General features: G+C 36.9%; 1 protein-coding gene across 1 annotated transcript; it reads right to left on the reverse strand.

Moving 5' to 3' along the window:
• Window positions 1-4,845: 4,845 nt before the first annotated feature.
• On the reverse strand, window positions 4,846-16,078 carry LOC140144632 (uncharacterized). The gene is made up of 13 exons (XM_072166445.1): window positions 15,737-16,078; window positions 14,941-15,186; window positions 12,713-12,822; window positions 12,040-12,131; window positions 11,343-11,375; window positions 10,678-10,770; window positions 9,994-10,113; window positions 9,231-9,260; window positions 8,671-8,825; window positions 7,955-8,019; window positions 6,373-6,554; window positions 5,319-5,464; window positions 4,846-4,989 (listed from the first exon to the last, which is right to left on the reverse strand). The coding sequence occupies exons 1-13, from the start codon at window positions 16,037-16,039 to the stop codon at window positions 4,846-4,848; spliced, it is 1,719 nt and encodes a 572-aa protein (XP_072022546.1). The 5' UTR covers window positions 16,040-16,078.
• Between the last annotated feature and the right edge of the window lie 4,233 nt (window positions 16,079-20,311).

Here is a 20,311-nt window from a genome sequence, read left to right on the forward strand (position 1 = left end):
GATTGCTCAGACCAAGAATGTTTGCTTATTGACCAATTTACCAGGAGAAAAGTCAATAACTGGTTGCCCTTTATCTGCTAACTTGGTTGAACATGGTGTGGTGGTATACAGCTGTACACGTTGAAGTCAATGTTCAATAAATGCCAAATGTTGCTAGCAGTAGAATAGTTAAATAGGCCTACCAGTCTGCCGCCTGGACAACCAATTCTTTAGAAATGCTTAGTCGCGCTAAAAGTCGATCGATACATGTAAAAATCAGCACAATTCAGAGATACACCGTTTTGCTATGAAATTAATTTTCTCGGTCAAATATAAAGCAATATTTTTTTTTCTTCAGTAATGTCAGTTAAAAACTTGGTGCTTGGATATACATTTTTTAAAATCCTGGTGTTAAAATTAAGCATCAAATTGTGTCTTTTAGTGTGATATTTTTGATTTTTATAGGCCTTGAATTCGCCTGCGAGCTTTTTACGGAATTCATGTTTTAGCGTCTCAAACTAACATATTTCCCACCTCTGTAAAGCACATCGTGTGGGTCTATATGTTATAGTTTTGTCAGAATTTCCGTTTTTGTTTTACCCTATTTCCATTGATGCTCCGAAAATGTCAAACTAAGTAAAAGTAGGCAATGGTGAGTACTTTTATCTCGAGAGCAACCAGCAGAAATAGTCGATATTTCCTTTGTTGTTATCCAGGTCAATTTTTTCATTGAAAGCAAATTGCCCGACCAGCGATTAAATCCCCAATTGGGTGTTCTGGTTAAACATGATCAGTAGGAGCGCTATAGGTCTGGGAATTTCTTTGCTATATTGAAGTTCTGGCAACACTATAGCCATGCCGGTATTCCTATTAAACCCAGGGATATCGATCCACAATGCTAGTACTAGCCTTTAGATTTCACGTGTTGATTTAGAAATTTTTTCAGCCGACAGTGAAAGATGGTGAAATCAAAACGGAAATTCTGACAAAACTATGATATATAGCTCACGGTGATGTGCTTTAGAAAGTTGGGGAAAATCCTTCATTAGCGAACTATATTACTTTGAAAAGCTAAAAGGTTGATCCAAGAAAAAGCTCGCGGGCCGAGCTGAAGCCTATAAAAATCGAATATCTTACACTAAATGACTGAATTTCAGGCCTAAGTTTAACACCAGGATTTAAAAAAAATCAGTATCAAGCATTATAGTTTTTCCAGCCATTTACTGAAAAAATGAAAATTATTGCTTTTCATTTGGCTGAGAAAAAAAATTTTACACTGAAAAGGTGTAACTCAAAATTTTGCTCATTTCAACACCAATTTCGATCGTTTGTATTGCCTCATCAAATGACTGAGTGAGCCTTGCAGAACAAAAGAATCGGTTGTGCAGGTAGCTGACTGCTACAGCATGCAATGACAATAAAAAAAAAGTTTATGATGTCGTCATGCGTAGATCTTAAGGTGTTCTGGACCATTATTGGCATAACCACAACCGTATTAATCAACCTTCTTTTGATCTTCTTCTGTTATGACTTTCGGAACATCATGTAATGTTTTGAACTTTTGAATTCATCTCTAATAAGATTGTTTGTTTTGGTTTTTTTTTTCATTTCTTCGATAATTTTTTTCATTTCTTCATTCATCGATAAAGAAGAAATGTTTTTATCTAGGCCTAGGTGCAATTATTTTCGTTTTAACGAATAACCGCGGAACGACATTGACATGTAAAACAGACGTAGGCTTATCATGTAAACATTAATCATGATGATGGGGGCATAATTATGCGCATTATTATAGCATTTAACATTCAGCAGAAACTAATGAAATGTTCTCAATAAGTGCAAATACTACCCTGTCAGCTTTTAAATAGAAAAATTAATTATGCAAAGTAGAGCAGCTAACTAATTAATTATCTGGAAGTCATTAGGAACACTTTGACCAAGTTTGAAACCAGTATTCTATTAAATAAAAATGTTATTGAATATTAATGAGCACTTTCGAGTCAGTCATATTGGTTCATTGATTATTGATAAAAATAATACAATGCAAAGAAATAATTGTGTGTATTATAAAAACTGTCCATACACTGTACAGTCTCATTGCAAGATCATTATGATCGATGCGAATTATAGAAACAGTTCAAACAATAAAATTACTACACCTTTATCTTGACACTTCCTCATTTGCTCGCCCTGTTCCTTTTTAAAGGAACTTTTATTTTATCATGTTTGTAAGTGTGTAGTTCAGAACAATTTAGTTTTTTCTTCTTTTTTGTCCTGAGCTGCTCACCCAACCATTTTTGTTTCTTGTATTATGTAATTGCCAGTTTGTTTCATTTTGATTTGTGCATTTTGCTTGATATCATCACACTTGTTACAATATAATAATAGGATTTTAAAACGTAAACCCATAAGATTTTTATCTTTATATCTAGCCGAATTTTCATTCGTGGACTCTACATGTATATAATGTATAAAATGAAGTGCATTTAAAACAGTTTCTTGTAGCACTTAATTTGAATGTAATTTTGCACTACCATGACTACGGTCTCTGTATCTGTATCTGTATCTGTCGTCGTCAGCAGAATCTCCTCTTGTAGAGGCAACATCGCCAACCTTGAATAAAGAGCATGACTTGGATGGACGTGCAGGTTAAATTGAAAATTTTGTTAGTTGCATAATTTTTGTTGACTTGATTCCTGAAGGCTTCAATGGTAGTGGCATTTACAGTTGCTGCAGACAAGTTGTTCCATATAGGGATGGTAGATGGAAAAAATGTATCCGCATAGCGTCTGGTTTTGTAACGGATCTGGCGAAACTGTTTGTTGTGTCCCCTGGTTTCGTGAACAAGGTGACTCCGCAATGAAATGACGACTAGCCCATGCCGGATCTTGTAAAGCATGGATACGTTCTTGATCTTTCGTCGCACAGTGTCTTCGACCCTATATCTTCATGGCAGGAATCGCCATGGTAGGTTAAATCCACAGCCACGATTAGCCATTTGGTTCAAACCTTTAAAGCTCTTTTAAACTAATAATTAGTCGAGGGACATAACTAAGGCTACTCACAATAGCCGGGTAATCGATCTTGGTTGTGCGTGATTAAGCTTGTATACCCCATTGAGGTCAATGGTCATCGACTTTTATACTGCCTACTGGCCTACAGTGAGTGCAGCTGTACTACACGCTGTAGTCCATAACAGGACCAACGCAATATAAAATGGTCAAATTTTGAGTTCAAAGCGCACGGCCAATTTTCAAAGCGCATTCTAGCGACTATCATATCTGTTCAACACGTATTTCCAAGTTTATGAGACCAAATCTGGTTTCTTGAGAAAAAAATCATGACGGGAGATATTCATCATTTTCTAACCCGGTATCAGAAGATTTTCGTCTGATATCAAAATCGTGCATAGCAATTCACGTGTATCGATCCCGTGTATTCATTTTAGTGTCCCTTCTGCACCAAATAATTATTAGCCAGGCGGTGTCGGTGTGCGTCGGGTCTCTAATGGTTGCCACTCTAGTTCAGCCAAGATTTTTGTAACAGTACCCTCCTCTCTGCTGTAGTTATTTTTACAGAAACGTGCTGCTTGACGTTGTACTCTATTAAGCTGGTTGTTGTTGGATTGGATTGGATTGGAGTATCCCACACACTAGCAGCGTACTCCAGCAATGGTCTGATGAGGGTGGTCATGCAGCTGTTGTTGATGGTTTTAATGTTATGTTGTGGTTGTCGTCGGAGACAATCGGTATATTCTCAGTTGCTTGTGTTGCTATTGTACTTTTAAAAGACCGCGCACGTGAAGAAATAAACACGATTTCTCAATCTTTGAATTTTTCATACACTCGTATTTTAATGTTATCATATAAAAAATAGTATAAAATTAGTAAAAACACAATATCAAGAGGCTTATTAAGATCAACATAGACTCTATCCCGGACTCTATATTGTCGACAGAACAAGCGTTTTGACACACGGCTATAATATTGTCACCACAAAATTGATATTATTATGTCCGGCTGTTATACATGCTTACTGAACCTTCCTGTTTTTGAAAGGTTTCTGGTTAGGATATTCATGAGTAAGGTTAGGTTAGGTTAGGGTTGTAACTAGGGTTAGACTAAGGCTTAGGATTATGGATAGGTAAGTATTTAAGTCTTCTATCAAAGTGTCCGACCTGCGCGACCTTTGAGCTTAGACTTTTATTATAATATACTATCCACCTAAAAAAGACCAGATCCTAAATACATGTGCCTGTGTGTAGAAAATGTTTTGCTTAAATGTTACAATTTGGAAATATATCCTTATAAAAGTTTCTGAACTTGGAAATTTCGAAACGGGGGGACTCAGTAGTCTGAGCTAAGAGTTAAACAAAACTTATTAATTTCCACAGGTGCCTGGGAAATGAATGGGGAAAATCCACCGCTAGAACATGTAAAAAGGCATACTTTGTTTCAATCGTCCGGATTGTTTTTTTGGCGGCAGTACACTATAAAGATATAGAATTACTTCAGCTTCGAAATTTTTTTGTCTGCTATAAATGATAAAACACAGGTTTATTTTATTATTTCCCACAGCCACACTGATATTTTGATTAATAAAATCAGTTGGAATCATCTGGTTTTAGCTCCCTGATTTTACCTGCCGATCTAATATTGTCTCTGATTGGTTTACGTGATATCCTCACTTTAATCACTAATCAGAATGGAGCTTTGCAAATAATTCACCTCAATTTTGTGGTGAAATTATTCTAACAATATTGCTGATTGGACCAATTGATAATGAAAACTTCTTTTTGGCCAATCGGCAGGTAGTTCTCATGGGGTTAACCGAACTAGTAAATTGGTGTGAATATGACATCGGCTTTTAAGCCTTTAGCTTTTTAAATGTATCCGCCCAAAACCAAAGGTTGAGTTTGGTTCCCTGAGTCATCTCTCCATTCCATGGGTGATTACGTAGGCGATATAGCTTTCCTTTCTGTTCCTTGCTCACTACTTCACCATTGCAGGTCTGAGAAATGATTGAACAAAATGATAATAAAATGATTATGGCAATATTTATTATAGTAAAAATAATATCTACATGACACAATTTTTAAGTTATTAATATTATTTTAAAATTAAATTAAATCTTTGAAACATAATTATTTATATATGTAATAACTAATTTTAAAACAATATATCTAATATTGTACGGTACACCATCGAAAATCATCTTTTTCAACAGCGGGACATTCAAAATGTAAGCACGAACTTCATAAATGTTACCCCACCATAAGAATCCAAGTGTATTTCCGCAAGGAACAACAGTTACTGTTTAAGAAACAACGTAAGACTAACCTTAATTCGATAAACATTGCGTGGAAATTTCAGGTTTATTTTCCAACCTCTGGTGGGAGGACCATGAGGGATAATTATATCAACCTCACCAATAAAACTGCCTCTGAATTCCTGCAAAACACGTGTTTGCTTGAATACACGAGGTACTGAAATATAAGAAAATACAATTAACGTCAATATCAGGAACAGGTGTTAAGTGTTAAGCAGTAAACACACAGTAGAGCATGATCTTCTACCGGAGTCTCTAAAGATATTGGACGGTTAAATCACTATGGCCCTCCTTGACTACATGGGTTCGAAGCTCACTGTACTTAAATTATCCGGGAATTTTGTTGCTTATCGAAATTGTTTATTTGTTCATTCAATAAAAAGTCGGTTAACAATACATAATTATACGGTAATACTATAATGGTTGTATAAATTCAGAAGCACAATAAACCCCTGGAACTTAGTCTTAATCCTCTAAATCTTACTCATGTGACCGAATTCAGCATATATCGCAAATTTATGGCATGGGTATGTAAGCACAGTTGTTTGATGTGATGATTTTATTAAGTTTTCTAACCAATAATGTTCAATTCTAAACCTGGACAATACCAACAGGTATCACACAGCCATTTGTAAAGTAGATTTTCATTTCTTTATCACTTTATTCATCTTTTTCTGCTTTTTTGTTGTAATTTGTATTCTATAAAATGTATATCTGTTTTTTGGACATTTCCTTTGATATTTGTTACTATTTTCTGATGTTTTAATGTCATTAAAATTAAACCAGTACGCCTTGTAAAGATGAAAACACGATTTAAGATAAATAGCGCCATCAGTTTTTTCTTAAAAATGACGTAGTTTTACACGCATTCAAACAACCGTGTCAATAGTAAGATCCATGATATTGCAATGAACACTGATGAATGCTTTCCTTGTTACAGATATCCATACTCATCGTTGACCTAAACATTTACAGGGTCGCACTTCCTACTATACAGGTCAAGTATTCACGAACACCCACCAGGCAGCACTCACCCTCCCCTGTACACCCACCCCACAGTCTTACCTCCGACATACACTGACTGAGGATCAACTCTAAAGGATCCGAGAGTGCCATTACGGACTGCTCGTTGGACTTCGTTGGTTACCATGTTACTAATCTCTCTTTGTATGACCTGAGGATCTTCACTCATGGATCCGGGATTGTCCCGGAAATATACGCTGTAATCTGTTAAAACACTGCCTCTCCTGCAATATAAATTTATTCGAAGAAAAAAAAAAGAATTTTTATTCAAATATAAAGAAAGAAAGGACAAGAAATGATTGATTATATTACGATTATAATGTGGATTTTTTTTTAAAAATCCTGATGATAAGGAATGACAAAGTTTTCTTTTATGTCAAGACATATCAAGGCATTAACAGCTGTTATCATTATGATAAAGCTGACGGGTTGGCGTCTAGATAGCTATTAACCTCCTTTTTGAAGCGGGTCCGTTTCACAACTCCTGGAATGTGAGGCGGGAGAGCATTCCACGTGCGGGCCGCAGATGGAATGAAGGACCGCTCATGACTAACAAGATTGGATCCTGGGATTTGAACTGCAAGGTTGTGCGATCTAACTGAGCGGCGAAGACGAGGGTCAGTCTGAAGCTGGTCAGGAAGTAGTTGGAAAATGGGGGAGGGTGCATTGGTTGATCATAATATAGTTTATTGTGACATGCATGAAAAAATATCTTTAAAGATCCAATGAAGCCAATACATTAGATCGAAAACGCGTGAGTGCATATTTACCCGAACTCGATTATGACGGTCCCGGGAATATACCTGGATTTCACTATAGTTTTCAGTTCTTCAGCGGTCTGCCAATTTGGTGCAGTTTATGGCGTACACGGAAGTGGGCCCACACCGCTGAAGGTATTTGCTGAATACCATAACTATAGCCTATATGTGGGGAAATTAGCGGCGCTTTGTGTTGGTGCGCAAGTGAAACCCTTACTTGGTCTGTGCGGTTAGATTGGATTGATAACAAATAGATACGGTGTATGATTGACAGCTGAAATTCGCTGATAAAATGTTACAAAATGTGTGTGTTGGGGACAAAGTTTATTGGCAAAGTACCTGCGCAAAATCTAACGATATTTATTCAAGGTTTCGCGGTCAATGTAGTTCGTGTTTTCTTGTTTCACAAAATAACAATTTCGAGCATTCATATTTTATTTTGTTTAATTCATAGCTGGATGGACTTTTTTACGAATAACGATTTTAAAAATGTCCCTTTTTTTTGTATATCGTAAATCACATTTCTTAAAAAGAAATCACCCCCTATTTCGCAAAAATTGTCTTCCCGCGGATAAACGAAGTGTGGGGACGCAGGTGAAACGCTATAACTCTGCATCGCACCACTTGATTGATTATTAAAGAGTAGACGTAAAGATATGTATGGTAATTCTATGGACATTTCACATTATGCAGAGTATATATGATTGTACACATACACAGACATGACATGTGTTGAGTCGAGTGCTGCCTACTTATAGTGGAGGGCAATCAGTATATTAAAAAACTGTTCTCGCCCATCGCTATGGTAATTAATCCTGTTACATTACCATGATTACTACTTCTTCGGCGAATTCTATTTAACTTACTTGAACCTATCCACTACGCATCTCTCGTAAGCTGCACCAAACCTTGGCCTCAACAATTGGTCCATCTAAGGAAGAAAATCGATCAAATAGATTTAAGGCGTAACTTTAGAATGCCACTCCTGTCATACACCCGCTGATTATTTTAAGAATGGGGCATACATACTCAGCAGCTCTCAGCATGCTCACGGAAGAATGCCCTAACACAAAGAGACAAAGGGGAAAACAAGACCAGAGAAAGGGGGCGTGAAGATAATAATAAGTCTTTATTTTCCACATCATCTACATTAACAACAACATTAAACAACAAGCAAGAATATATAAAAAAAAACACGAAAAGACGAGTAAAATGACATGGAGGAGATGATCAAAAGGCCATGAAGGCCAGAAGTGATCATCCCTAAGACATAATATAAACAAACATGATTTAAATAATGTTTATGTCACCACCTTTACAATCCCAATTCCTGCCTTCAGCTGGTCTTCTCCAGTACTAATTCCCGTCCAAACCCTCACAGCCTCAATTCCCGTCTTCTCCAACATTCCGTCGTATGACCATATCACGTTAGATCGTATGACCTTTGGGATAATTATTCCAAAGGTCTTTCTACAAAAAGCACCCACTTCCACTTTGTTTCAGATTGTGAAGAACAGGTGGTAGAGGGTGGCGATGTCACAAGACTTGGATGGGAGGTACTGGTTGATACATTCATACTCACAGCCATTGAAAACGAAGTAGCTAATTCCATAAATGCAGGAGACCTTGGATCAAGCAACGCATTTCGGAACTCTTGTAGTAGCCTTAAAGATCCACTGACACGTACGGGTCTCATGGGTTCCGGCCTTGTCATATTGCCGGTCATATTGTTATTCTCTGCAGGTAAATGAAAGAGCAAAATGTAAGTGAATTTCACGAACAAGGCACAAAAAAGAGTTATAAAATAGTATTCCAGTATGCAAGTCGACATTTCCGACTGTACCCGAAAAATTATATTCACATAATGTGTCGGGCTGTGCAATCAGTATGAGCTCCCGCAGAACAGAATACAGGCGCAGAACCTTAATCAGCCTATAATATAGCCATCGTAACCAAGACAAACTAGCCTGGTTTGTGTATTTTGTATAGGGCTGGGGACTGGGGCATTGGATTTTCAGGGACCTAAGCGTTACGGACAACATTTAAGTTATTTCTTGTCACCATGGTCGAGCACTATATAGAAAGGTTTCCTTTGTGTAGGCCTAAATGGCAAAATATAATGTCAATGCAGCACCAACTCACCCCTACAAATTTCGTCTCCTGTTGCAGCTTCTGAAGTGAAACGAAAGGGTTAAAATATAAAATGTAACATGAAAGCACATGAGACATTCTGATATATCGCAAATTTAATGTATAAAGCAATTCTCGCGTTTCACAATACGATGCGCCGCCAGCGGTTACTTTTGGCAGTCAAATTTTCGACTCCAGAGTTGACATCGCCGTTCTAGCTGCTATTGAATTTTCACGCGAGTGTGATAATAAATGTGTTGTAAACAGCTCCACGAAGGATTCCATCAATAGATAAAAAATGGAACTGCTATAGTCATGATAGTTGTAAATTGTTGTTTTAGTGTGCATTCGCATGTAACATCATTATAATGACATTTAAACCCACAATGATGCATGTTCCTGTATTGTATTCGTATTACGCGGGCTTTGGATGTCGATCGACTCATTTTCCCATGATATGCGCTGCGTATTTTGGCCTCGACCCAGCAACCGCTGGAGGCGTATCGTATTGTGAAACGCGAGAATTGAACATTCTGAATGTTTGGTAATAACTGAGCTTTTTTCGCAGAATATAATTATTGAGCTTCATTTTGGTATGCAGTTTTAACATTCGATGCATAGATTTTGAGTTACATTTTACATCGGCAACCAATCACGGCGCCTTTGCCCTGACGTTAGACGCGAATTAGTCTTTAAATCTCGGTTTTTCATTATAGCCGAATTTATATTATACTACTCGTAGTAAGATTATTGTTATAATTATGTAAATTCTTACCGCATACGCCACACATACGTGGACAATTGGTGGGAACATATGGATACTCGGGATCATCGCAAAGAGAAGCGGGCCAGCCAGGATTTGCCCCACAATATTCATGGTAATCTTTGCATTCATCTATTTAGGATACAAAACAATGATTCTCATTTCTTTATTTTTTATTAACTTTCAATATTTCTTGCAATAATTTTTAAATATTATTCTTGATATAATTAGCAGTTTTCTTTATCTTTATATTCTTCTGGTTACCATGTTACTAATCTCTCTTTGTATGACCTGAGGATCTTCACTCATGGATCCGGGATTGTCCCGGAAATATACGCTGTAATCTGTTAAATACTGCCTCTCCTGCAATATAAATTTATTCGAAGAAAAAGAAAGAAAAGGACAAGAAATCTTCTTCTTTATATTCATTATCAAGTGTAAATGTTGCTAGTATATCTCTTACAGAAATTTTGTACTGATTAGTTTTGTGGTAAGATCTCTGGCGACTCGTATACCACCCGTGACGTCATACCTTTCATTTCATTTCATTCGGTTCCGGAGCACACGATCACAATTTTTTCCTGTCCACTGTCGGTTCATAGCTCATGTAGAGATAGTGGTTGGTTACTGACCATATCAAAAGGCGAGTGTCAAATTTTATTGCTATGAAATGACAGCATTAATAGTTTTATTTACCAGAGCAAGATGACCCGTACCATCCCTTCTGACAGGAACACGTGCATTTCTCCTCATCTCTCTCACCACAATTTCTACAAACAGCACGACAATCTGAAAATAAAGTCACATATATAAGAGCTGACTTGATGAGATATAATTATGATGAGATATAGGACTACTGCAGACACGTATGATTAGGAGAGATCCGAGCTGTGAGTCATAAACTATTCATGAGTTTGGTATAATTGACATCAACTCTCTGGTTGGACCTATACTATAGGTCCGCCCTATGCTGGTTGTAACCGCCAAGTTGTTACCATAAGAATACCAGTCTAAATAACAAGTCGTGATTCTTCATATTTTGGACCAAGAGGTACTCATATACCTCACAACATTTAATATAGAATTACAACACTAATGTTTACTGCAATTATCATAATGCTATATAATGATGGACTAATGTTTGTCCTTATCAAACTTCAGACCCGATACTTCAGTTAGGGTGACACACACAGCCCAGAATTCTGGGTTTGTTTTATTTTTAGCAACTGGCAACTGGGAGGAACAAGTGATATCTATAATTGAAACCATACCAATACAAATGTATACAGTACATTGAAATATTTTTCAAAACATAAAAAAAGTATTTGAACACTAGTAAATCACAATAAGAGTATCCTTACCACATGATGATTCGCTGTCTCTTGTACAATTTCCTGAAATGTAAATAATTTAATGAACCTCAATCAATATGATTTAGAAATCTATTTCATTTTGATCAGTTTTGCCTAGATGTGTTCCTCTACTTCTGGGCAACTGAAATGAATCAGTTGCCCAGAAGTAGAACATATTTATGCAAACTGTACACAAAATTTGTCAAATTCAATACCTTCAATTTGCGCCGGCGATATAGAAGTATCAAGCTCAAACCTGCAAAAGTTTTGAGAACTTTTAAGTTTAGTATTATGACGGCACTCAATATAATTTTCAATAGCCTAGCTTTAAATATAAAGTGGTCAACTGTTCATGGCCGAGCTCACTTTCCGTGCTGAACTAAGCTTCTTTTCAAAATTAATTATAGGCCCTAAAGCCGAACTATATTTGTGATGCGATCAAGCAAAATCAGTCGGAAATCTTTCTTATAGGATAGTAAAAAGCATTTACAAAGCTGCATTTTGCAGAAAACCCCATTGAAATTGAACAACAACCCGGGACAACAACCAGTTCCAAAGATATGAGCAATTAAGGAGTTTCCAAAACAAGAGGAAACAAAAGGAAATATTTCCTTTTTTCTGGCTATATCTCAAAATCAATATTTCCGAGTTCCGACTGATTTTGCTTGATCGCATCACATTTATGAAGCATGCAAACACTACTTACTGCAACTGTTTTCGAAGCACTGACCCGAACCCGACTCGCATTCTGTACAGCTTAGTCCTGCTACGTATGGTCTAACTCCTTGATAGTTTCCGCTAAATTTTAAACACAAAAATTAATATTTTACATTTGTCACTTGGCAGCGTTTTTACCGACTTAACGAAACAGAAACAAAAATTTGTTGCATAGATTGTACGCACATTTTGATTGTGAAGTTAAAGAATGCGCGCGCAGCTTGCGAAAATTTTGTGTCACCAGCCCTTAATAATTCTATAACCCCCTTTAACCCCCCCCCCCTTCCGAAGAAAATGTCAGCCCCTAAGTAAAAGGAAGAATAATGACATTAGGCAAATGTGGAATCTAGCCTCATATAATGTTAATGTACATTATGTACACAATGCAAATGTTAACTACGGAACAAATATTGCATCCCGGGAAATGTAGAGAACTGGTGGGGATTTTAAGCTGGGATTATACCTGGATGCACTACTCTGACTATGACATGATGAGTAACCACGCATTTGCCATGCGCGGATAGTACGTTGTAAATGCGCACCAGAATAATAAAAGTAGTCAGGGGCCTACGTCAACTTTGTATCCACTGAAACTGAACCATTTTCACCCCCCTAGGCTATAAATGCCAACATTTATTATAATTTTTTTAAACTCTACTTACGCAGGAGCATAATGGCAAGTCATAATCCATGCATTGTTGTACGTTCCATTGCTAACGTCAGAACAAAACGCTCGACCACACCCAAGATAGATCGACTTGGCCCAAACAACCTTTAAGGATAAGAAATAATTAATTAAAGCGAACCGACAATCAGGGTGGAAATGACACCAGTCATAGGAAAGGGGGGAAATCAAATCGTCCTTTCACAGTGGTGATATCCCGCTATCTCCCGCTATCTCTAAGGTCCGCTATCTCTAAGGTTCGCTATCTCTAAGGTTCGCTATCACTAACGTGTAAAGTCTATGGAGATCAGAATCCCGCTATCTCTAATAGAGAAAAGGGTTCGCTATACCTAAAAAAAGGTCCGCTACTTCTAAGGTTCGATATCACTAATTTAGAACAAGGTTCGCTAGTTCTAAGGTTCGATATCACTAATTTAAAATAAGGTTAGCTATCACTAATTTAAAATAAGGTTCGCTATCACTAATTTTGAATAAGGTCCGCTATCACTAATTTATTGAAGGTTCGCTATCTCTAAGGTTCGCTATCACTAATTGCAATAAAGGTCCGCTATACCTAAGGTTCGCTATCACTAATTTTGTTTAAGGTTCGCTATCCCTAAATAATCAAGGTTCGCTATCTCTAAGGTTCGCTATCACTAATTTTGATTAAGGTTCGCTATACCTAAGGTTCGTTATCACTAATCTTAAATAAGGTCCACTATCTCTAATTTTAAATAAGGTCCGCTATCACTAATTTTAAATAAGGTTCGCTATCACTAATTTAAAACAAGGTTCGCTATCACTAATTTTGAATAAGGTCCGCTATCACTAATTTATTGAAGGTTCGCTATCTCTAAGGTTCGCTATCACTAATTGCAATAAAGGTCCGCTATATCTAAGGTTCGCTATCACTAATTTTGTTTAAAGTTCGCTATCCCTAATTAAAGCAATATTATAACATTTTCAAACAAAATAGATTAGCATTTCTTTGCCATAAAATGTTAGCTTTTACTGTCAGATATATCCCTTTATTTTTGAGCCGAACAACTACTTCAAAGCAAAGAAAATTGGGAATTTACTACCAGCGCACATAAATCGCCAATACGTACCACTCCTTCGGTCATGTTGTGGTACGACCCTTTGTTGTGTATATCACCGTCGCGCACGCCGCGTAGTACTGTGTGTTATGAACATCGTGTATGCGTTCGACTAACAATTCCATCGTAATAATAAAGGGCTGAATCAGCCTTTTATTCAAAATCTCTGATTTTGACAAAACTACAGCACCTAGAGTCTTGATTTTTGCAGGCTATATTGGTTTAATAAAGTACAATTTAATCGTGTAAAAAAATGAATTAAAAAAATTCAGTGAGGGCGTCCTCCTCAGCAAATGTTATAATATGGCTTTAATCAAGGTTCGCTATCTCTAAGGTTCGCTATCACTAATTTCGATTAAGGTTCGCTATAGGGGCCTACCTAAGGTTCGTTATCACTAATCTTAAATAAGGTCCACTATCTCTAATTTTAAATAAGGTCCGCTATCTCTAATTTCAAATAAGGTCCGCTATCTCTAATGTTAAATAAGGACCGCTATAGCGAACTTCATTTGAAACCTTAGAAATACCGAACCTTTTTTTCAAAATTAGTGATATCAAACCTTAGGTATAGTGGACCTTTTTCGTAATTAGTGATAACGAACCTTAGAAATAGCGAACCTTAGAGATAGCGGTCCTTAGAGATAGCGAACCGTGTCAGAGGCCCATTCAGTGATTGCTCATCCGGAGGATCGTAAAAATCATCAAAATTCAATGTTCTAATTAGCTGACATTTTACAATTTCTCATATGATTTATAATACAGTGACGCTTATCATTAGGGTGGGGCAAAAACAAACTACCCAAAGTGTTAAATATTGGTTAGGATGGTATCTGAATGCCTACCTTTCCCAGATTGTTTCTACTGATTTCTCTATATAAAGTTATACTGTAATAAATAGCAAAAAAGTAGGGATTTTGTGAAAATCCACTGCTTCTGTGAAACATGCTTCGATCTTACTGATATTTCAGCACAATACTAGTATTTACCCCAGTAAAATTCTCTGAGAGTTCCAAGTCGATCCGAGAAAAAAAGTGTTTTTCGCCCCACCCTACTTATCATACATGTGTAAATGTTATCATTTTTGTATATCGACAGATAGAAATGCAGAAAAAAATGTGTGATAACTTACTTGGGTGTAGTGTCCACAGACTCCCGAGCAGCTATGAGTGTTATAATCGTAATCCTGTTCTTCGTTGTACCAATTATTGGTCGCTCCGGTGCCACTTGGAGGTGAGCCCAAATTTCCTGTTCCAAGCCATAGATTTTGTCCAAAGGAGTCATACGGTGAAATGTTATCCAGGCGACCCTTGTCGTGTTCCCATATACAAGCTGAAGACCAGGTTTCACCCATTGTAGCCAAGTCGTCATCCCAATACTAGAAAAATTAAAGCAAAGAGCCTATGGTTTTATTCTCCAACCCAATAATGCTTTCCGTTTTTACTGCAATTTTCCGGTGTATCCTTCGTGTATAAGAGAATACCATACAAATCCCAACTCTAAACCTAACCCTAATCCTACCCTAACCCTAACCATTACCCTAACCCTAATTCCTAACCCTAACTCTAATCCTATTAGTATTTCGTGCTCTCTTACACTAAGGATAAACCAATTTTCCGTTCACGCCCCCCTCAACTTTCTAGGGAGGAAAGTCCCCACAAAAAATCAGAGCCGTCGCTAGGGGGGGGGGGGGGCATGGGTGATACTCCAATTCCAAATATTGCAAAAAGAGACTGTTGTCGGCAAAACCATATGATTGTCGGCAAATTACAATAGTCATAATTTTTTATAAAAAATAAATGAGCTGTAAAATAATAAGCTGAGAGAGACAAAACAACTGAAAGATGAAGAGGAGTGCAGTTTTCGAATAAAGAAGAGGCAGTAAGGAAAACTTTTGTGGTATAAATATAAACAAACGATGATCTTACCATATATTCCATATTTGCTGCTTCTGGTGCAACTTGACTCCGTAACTCACGATGTCTTTCCAATATGCCCATCTTCTCCTGCTCAGTGTAATCCACTACCGAACCTGGATAAGTTAGATCCCTTTTACGTCTCTCATGATGCATCGAAACCGGTACGTTGAAGTAAGATTTATTGGATTTGCCAATCATTCGCACTTTTTCGCCATCATTACCGTTAACATCTGTCATTTGCACATACTTAAAATATGTGCAAAATAACAAGATATGGAGAAGCAGAAGTGTGTTTCTTGAAGATGTATTCATTTTTCTTCAGAAGCAAAGCATGCATGCAGACAAGCACACTCTGGCCTATCTAGGTAAATCTCGACTATTTTATAATCAATCACTCGTGATAATTTTGCACATTGCTTACACTGTATTTATACTCTTGTCGTTAACAGCGATATGCGATCGATCACTGACGAATGAACTTCCGCGTATGTATTTGCACTGGAAATAACAGCGACATTTATTGGTCCAAAGTGCCATTATTGCCCGGTATTATTGCAACCAACTGAAGTATAACTAAACCAACGGAAGAATAACCATAGAGGTAGATTATTTATATACATTTAAGCAAATAGGCCTACATACTACTGTACCTTTCGATACCAGCTCCACCCATTTTCATGTTTACGTATCAGATTTTCTGGTACTTTTTTGTGACCCTGGGTCTGTCATATTTTTATGTAAATGCAGTGACGCGATCAAGCAGTGAGATGACTGGACAAAAAATCAGAGAAGATGAGAGAAGCTCACATCTACTCTGGCTAAATGAACTATTTATAAATACCATACTACACAAAAATATGTAAAGGATCTGAAACTTGCAATCATGATTTTCATTCTCTTTCCGGTTCTCATGGTGTTGAAAGTAAAAAGTGTTTTTTTCTCGGTGTAATGGGACTCCAGTATAAACTCGGTTTGTCGACTTGGTAGAACAAATGTTATGGCCCCTAAACATTATTGAATGAAATTACCGCAGTCATCTGATATGTTACTGCTTTTTTTGAAAAAAAAAATGCTAACAAACAAGTTTGATGCTTAATTTCTTGGAGTAGTGTAGTTCAAAGGTTCCAACTCAGCATTTCCAAGTTAACCATAACCATGATAGTGTGTTGACAACCACCTTTACTCAACAAATGCCGAAACACGTCTTGAATTGTTAAAAATTAAATGATCATTTAGCATGATTAGTCCATTCTCGGTAATTTATTCTTGTCTGCAAATCTAAAAAATTCAAAACAAGTTTCGATGGGGTTATATGCTGTAAGGGAGTAAACTAAAAGTACGATGAAGCTCTAAAAACATAATCCTTCCCTAGCTCTCCCCCAATCCTCATCTGTAATGAAATCGGAGGCAGAGGAAAACTCATAGGCTATACGAGAAACTCGAGAAGATAAGATCAAGGAAATATTACTGTCGTCTATTATCACAATGACACTACCTCATCTTTCTATTTAAACTGAGAAACCAAAGATACTAAAAATCGACAGTTTTAACCTTCCCGTCCTTCCTTATGTAATTTTATTCTTATCACTACACAAACACTGAAATCCTACCTTACAGGACAAAAGAAAGACCTTGAGATCTCTTTTACGTTTGATCAGAGAAGACAAGCTCTCTTGTTTGATCATGCAGTGACAATTAGAGGAGGCGATTTATTTTACTTCCATACATATGTAGCACTTCTTTACACAGCTATGCTTCTTTAAACACGCATTTAACATGAAGTGTCTAAAATTAACATGAAGTGTAGATAAACATGAAGTGTCTAAGACCCGGGGTACTCTGTAGAAAAGAGTAGACACGTCGGTATTGGTTGCTTAGTATTAAAATAATAATGGGTCGTATTTATGATGTTATTATTTATGTGTTTTTATTCATAATGTTTTTGGGAGTTTTTGTGTGTGATATTTATAGGCCTTATACAGGTAGTTTTGTTGCAAATTTATCCAGACACATTCTTCAAGATTAAACACAAAAATATTCTTTAAACGTTATAAACATGTTATATATGCACGTGCCCAGGGGGGGCTTTGGGGGTCTGAAAAAAGAGGGAGAAAGAGAGAGAGAGAGAGAGAGAGAGAAAGAGAGAGAGAGAGAGAAAAGGGAGAGGGAAGAAAAAGGGAGGGAGAGGGAGGGAGAGGGGGTGAGAGTGGCATAGCCAGTGGGTGGGGGCAGGGGGGCATACCCCTAAAAATCGAAAGGGGGAGGAAAAAAAACGCCCTAAAAGTGGATCTGAAGTAAATTGAACTCATTTTATAGCCAAAGGCCCACTTTTTCGGTCAAATGCATGGAAAATACTCCTGTAAATAGGCAAATTATAGATGCATATAATAGGCTTATGCTACGAAAATAAATAACGTAAAAATGTTGCACCAAATGCCTTCATTGAGGCTTTGATTGTGAGTTATTGAGCATGAGTGTTCATAAAACTAAAATTCGCGACTCAGTTGGAAATCTGTTAAAATATAATGTTCCGAAAATAACCAATAAATGTATAAAAATGTTGCACCAAATGGCTCCATTGGGGCTTTCACTTTCAAAATGTTCTACTGATTCTGAGGGGGTACATCCCCCTCAGATACCCCCGGAGTGTGAATGCCTTCATTGAGACTTTGATTGTGAGTTATTGAGCATGAGTGTTCATATTAAATTAAAATTTGCGGCTCAGTTGGAAATCTGGCAAAATATATGCTCCGAAAATAACAAATGTGTAAAAATGTTGCACCAAATGGCTCCATTGGGCTTTCACTTTCAAAAATGTTCTAATTCTGAGAGGGTGCATGATAAAATTTCCGTGATCCAAAACTGGCGGTTAATTAGAACTTGATCCGAATAGGTCGAGGTGTCTTTGTTAAAGGGTCACATACACTAAAAATGGCAATGAAAAACACGGCACAAACCACAGTTAGATCACGAAATGAGTCGACTTCAAGTGAAGCAAGAATTAATTTTGAAACGTCGCAAGCTGAACAAGACATTTTAGCCACAAACTGACCAGTTACATGCTTACACTTTGATTTGAAATTAATGGGAGTTTAAAAGGGAGAAACGCACGTCACGCGTCCCGTCAAAATCACATAAGACAAAATTTGCAGATTTTATCCATATGTGCAAAAACCATGAAATTTGTAATAGTTGATTTAGAGTTTTTTTCTGATGGAAATAATACCCAGAACTTAATACGTTCTGTGCATTGACAGTGTTGGCCATTCTCTCACAACGTTCATATCATGACGTCACTATACACTCATAGAAATGACTTGTTCGCCTTGTTGGCGCAATTCAAAAGGAGAAAGTTTGGACAACTCAAAAATAGTGTAAAAGTTGCCAAAACAAAATTCATTTTAGTTATCCGAACTTCAAAAATGCTGAAAAAGCTCAAAAGGTTCCGTCAACTAATCAACTTTGTTGGCATTACTTAAAAAGTTGATATAAGTCGTTGCGTCAACTTTTAAGTAATGCCAACTTCTGAATTCAAGTCCAGGGAACTTAGAAAAATAAACAAGGTTCAAAGAACCAATTAGTTGAGTTATTGTAACTCAACATGTAAGTTGATGTAACTCGTTCATATTGAGTTACTGGTACTTATTGTTTTGAGTTATTCCAATTTGGTACTTTGTTACTTAATTCACGTAATTTAATCATATTCTGCACAATTAGCAGTATTCAAATATTGATTTTTGTAATCAGTGCAAAATGTTGTATACTATAGCACACCTTTAGAAAATTATGCTAACCTAGTTTCATTGTCAGAGTTTAGTGCAAATGAGTGCGACCAACATAATGATATCGAGTCAGCGTTACTCAAAATTGTACGCGTTGGCATTACTCGGAAAGTTGACGCAACGACTTACATCAACTTACTGAGTAATGCCAACGAACAATTTCTATGAGTGTAGTTTCAAGGACAATCTCACTTGCTTACAGTTGGTTTTTGCCGAATATCAAGTTTAAACGACTTATTCTCTCAACAAAAAAGCAGGCATTTCTCATGGTCCTCATATTATTAGTTTTCCAATGATGTCTGAGCAACATATGCCCTTTAATATAATCAGTGATACAAATTTTGGAAATCACCAAGTGAGTATGATACAAAGTAGGCCTATTGCATAAAGCATATTAAGTAATATTCATGTCACACAGGAAGTCTGCACCAATATCAGTGAGTGTAATATTTCGTAAAACATCTATAATAAATTACTGAGTTTGGCGAATTGGTGAGGCTATAAACTTACGGTTTCCATTATTTCGGAAAACGGACTTTTGTGATGTGAAGAACAGGGTTGTGCGCACTTCAATAAAATGTTGAATTTTGTTTTTGTTTACGTTTAGGGGGTCTAATTAAGTTAATTAGTTTCAAAAGCACTGAAAGGGCCTTTCGGCTTAATTCACCACTAACTATTCACCTATTGGGTTGCTGTTTGACACGAACACCCGCAGATCCTTTGTCTTGTCTGATATTGGGTCACTCTATTATCATTACACAGGAGAAGCAATTTACATGTATTGGTTATTCAACTAATTTAT

Source organism: Amphiura filiformis, unplaced genomic scaffold (genome assembly GCF_039555335.1).
Source record: "Amphiura filiformis unplaced genomic scaffold, Afil_fr2py scaffold_68, whole genome shotgun sequence".
NCBI classification, from domain to species: Eukaryota; Metazoa; Echinodermata; class Ophiuroidea; order Amphilepidida; family Amphiuridae; genus Amphiura; species Amphiura filiformis.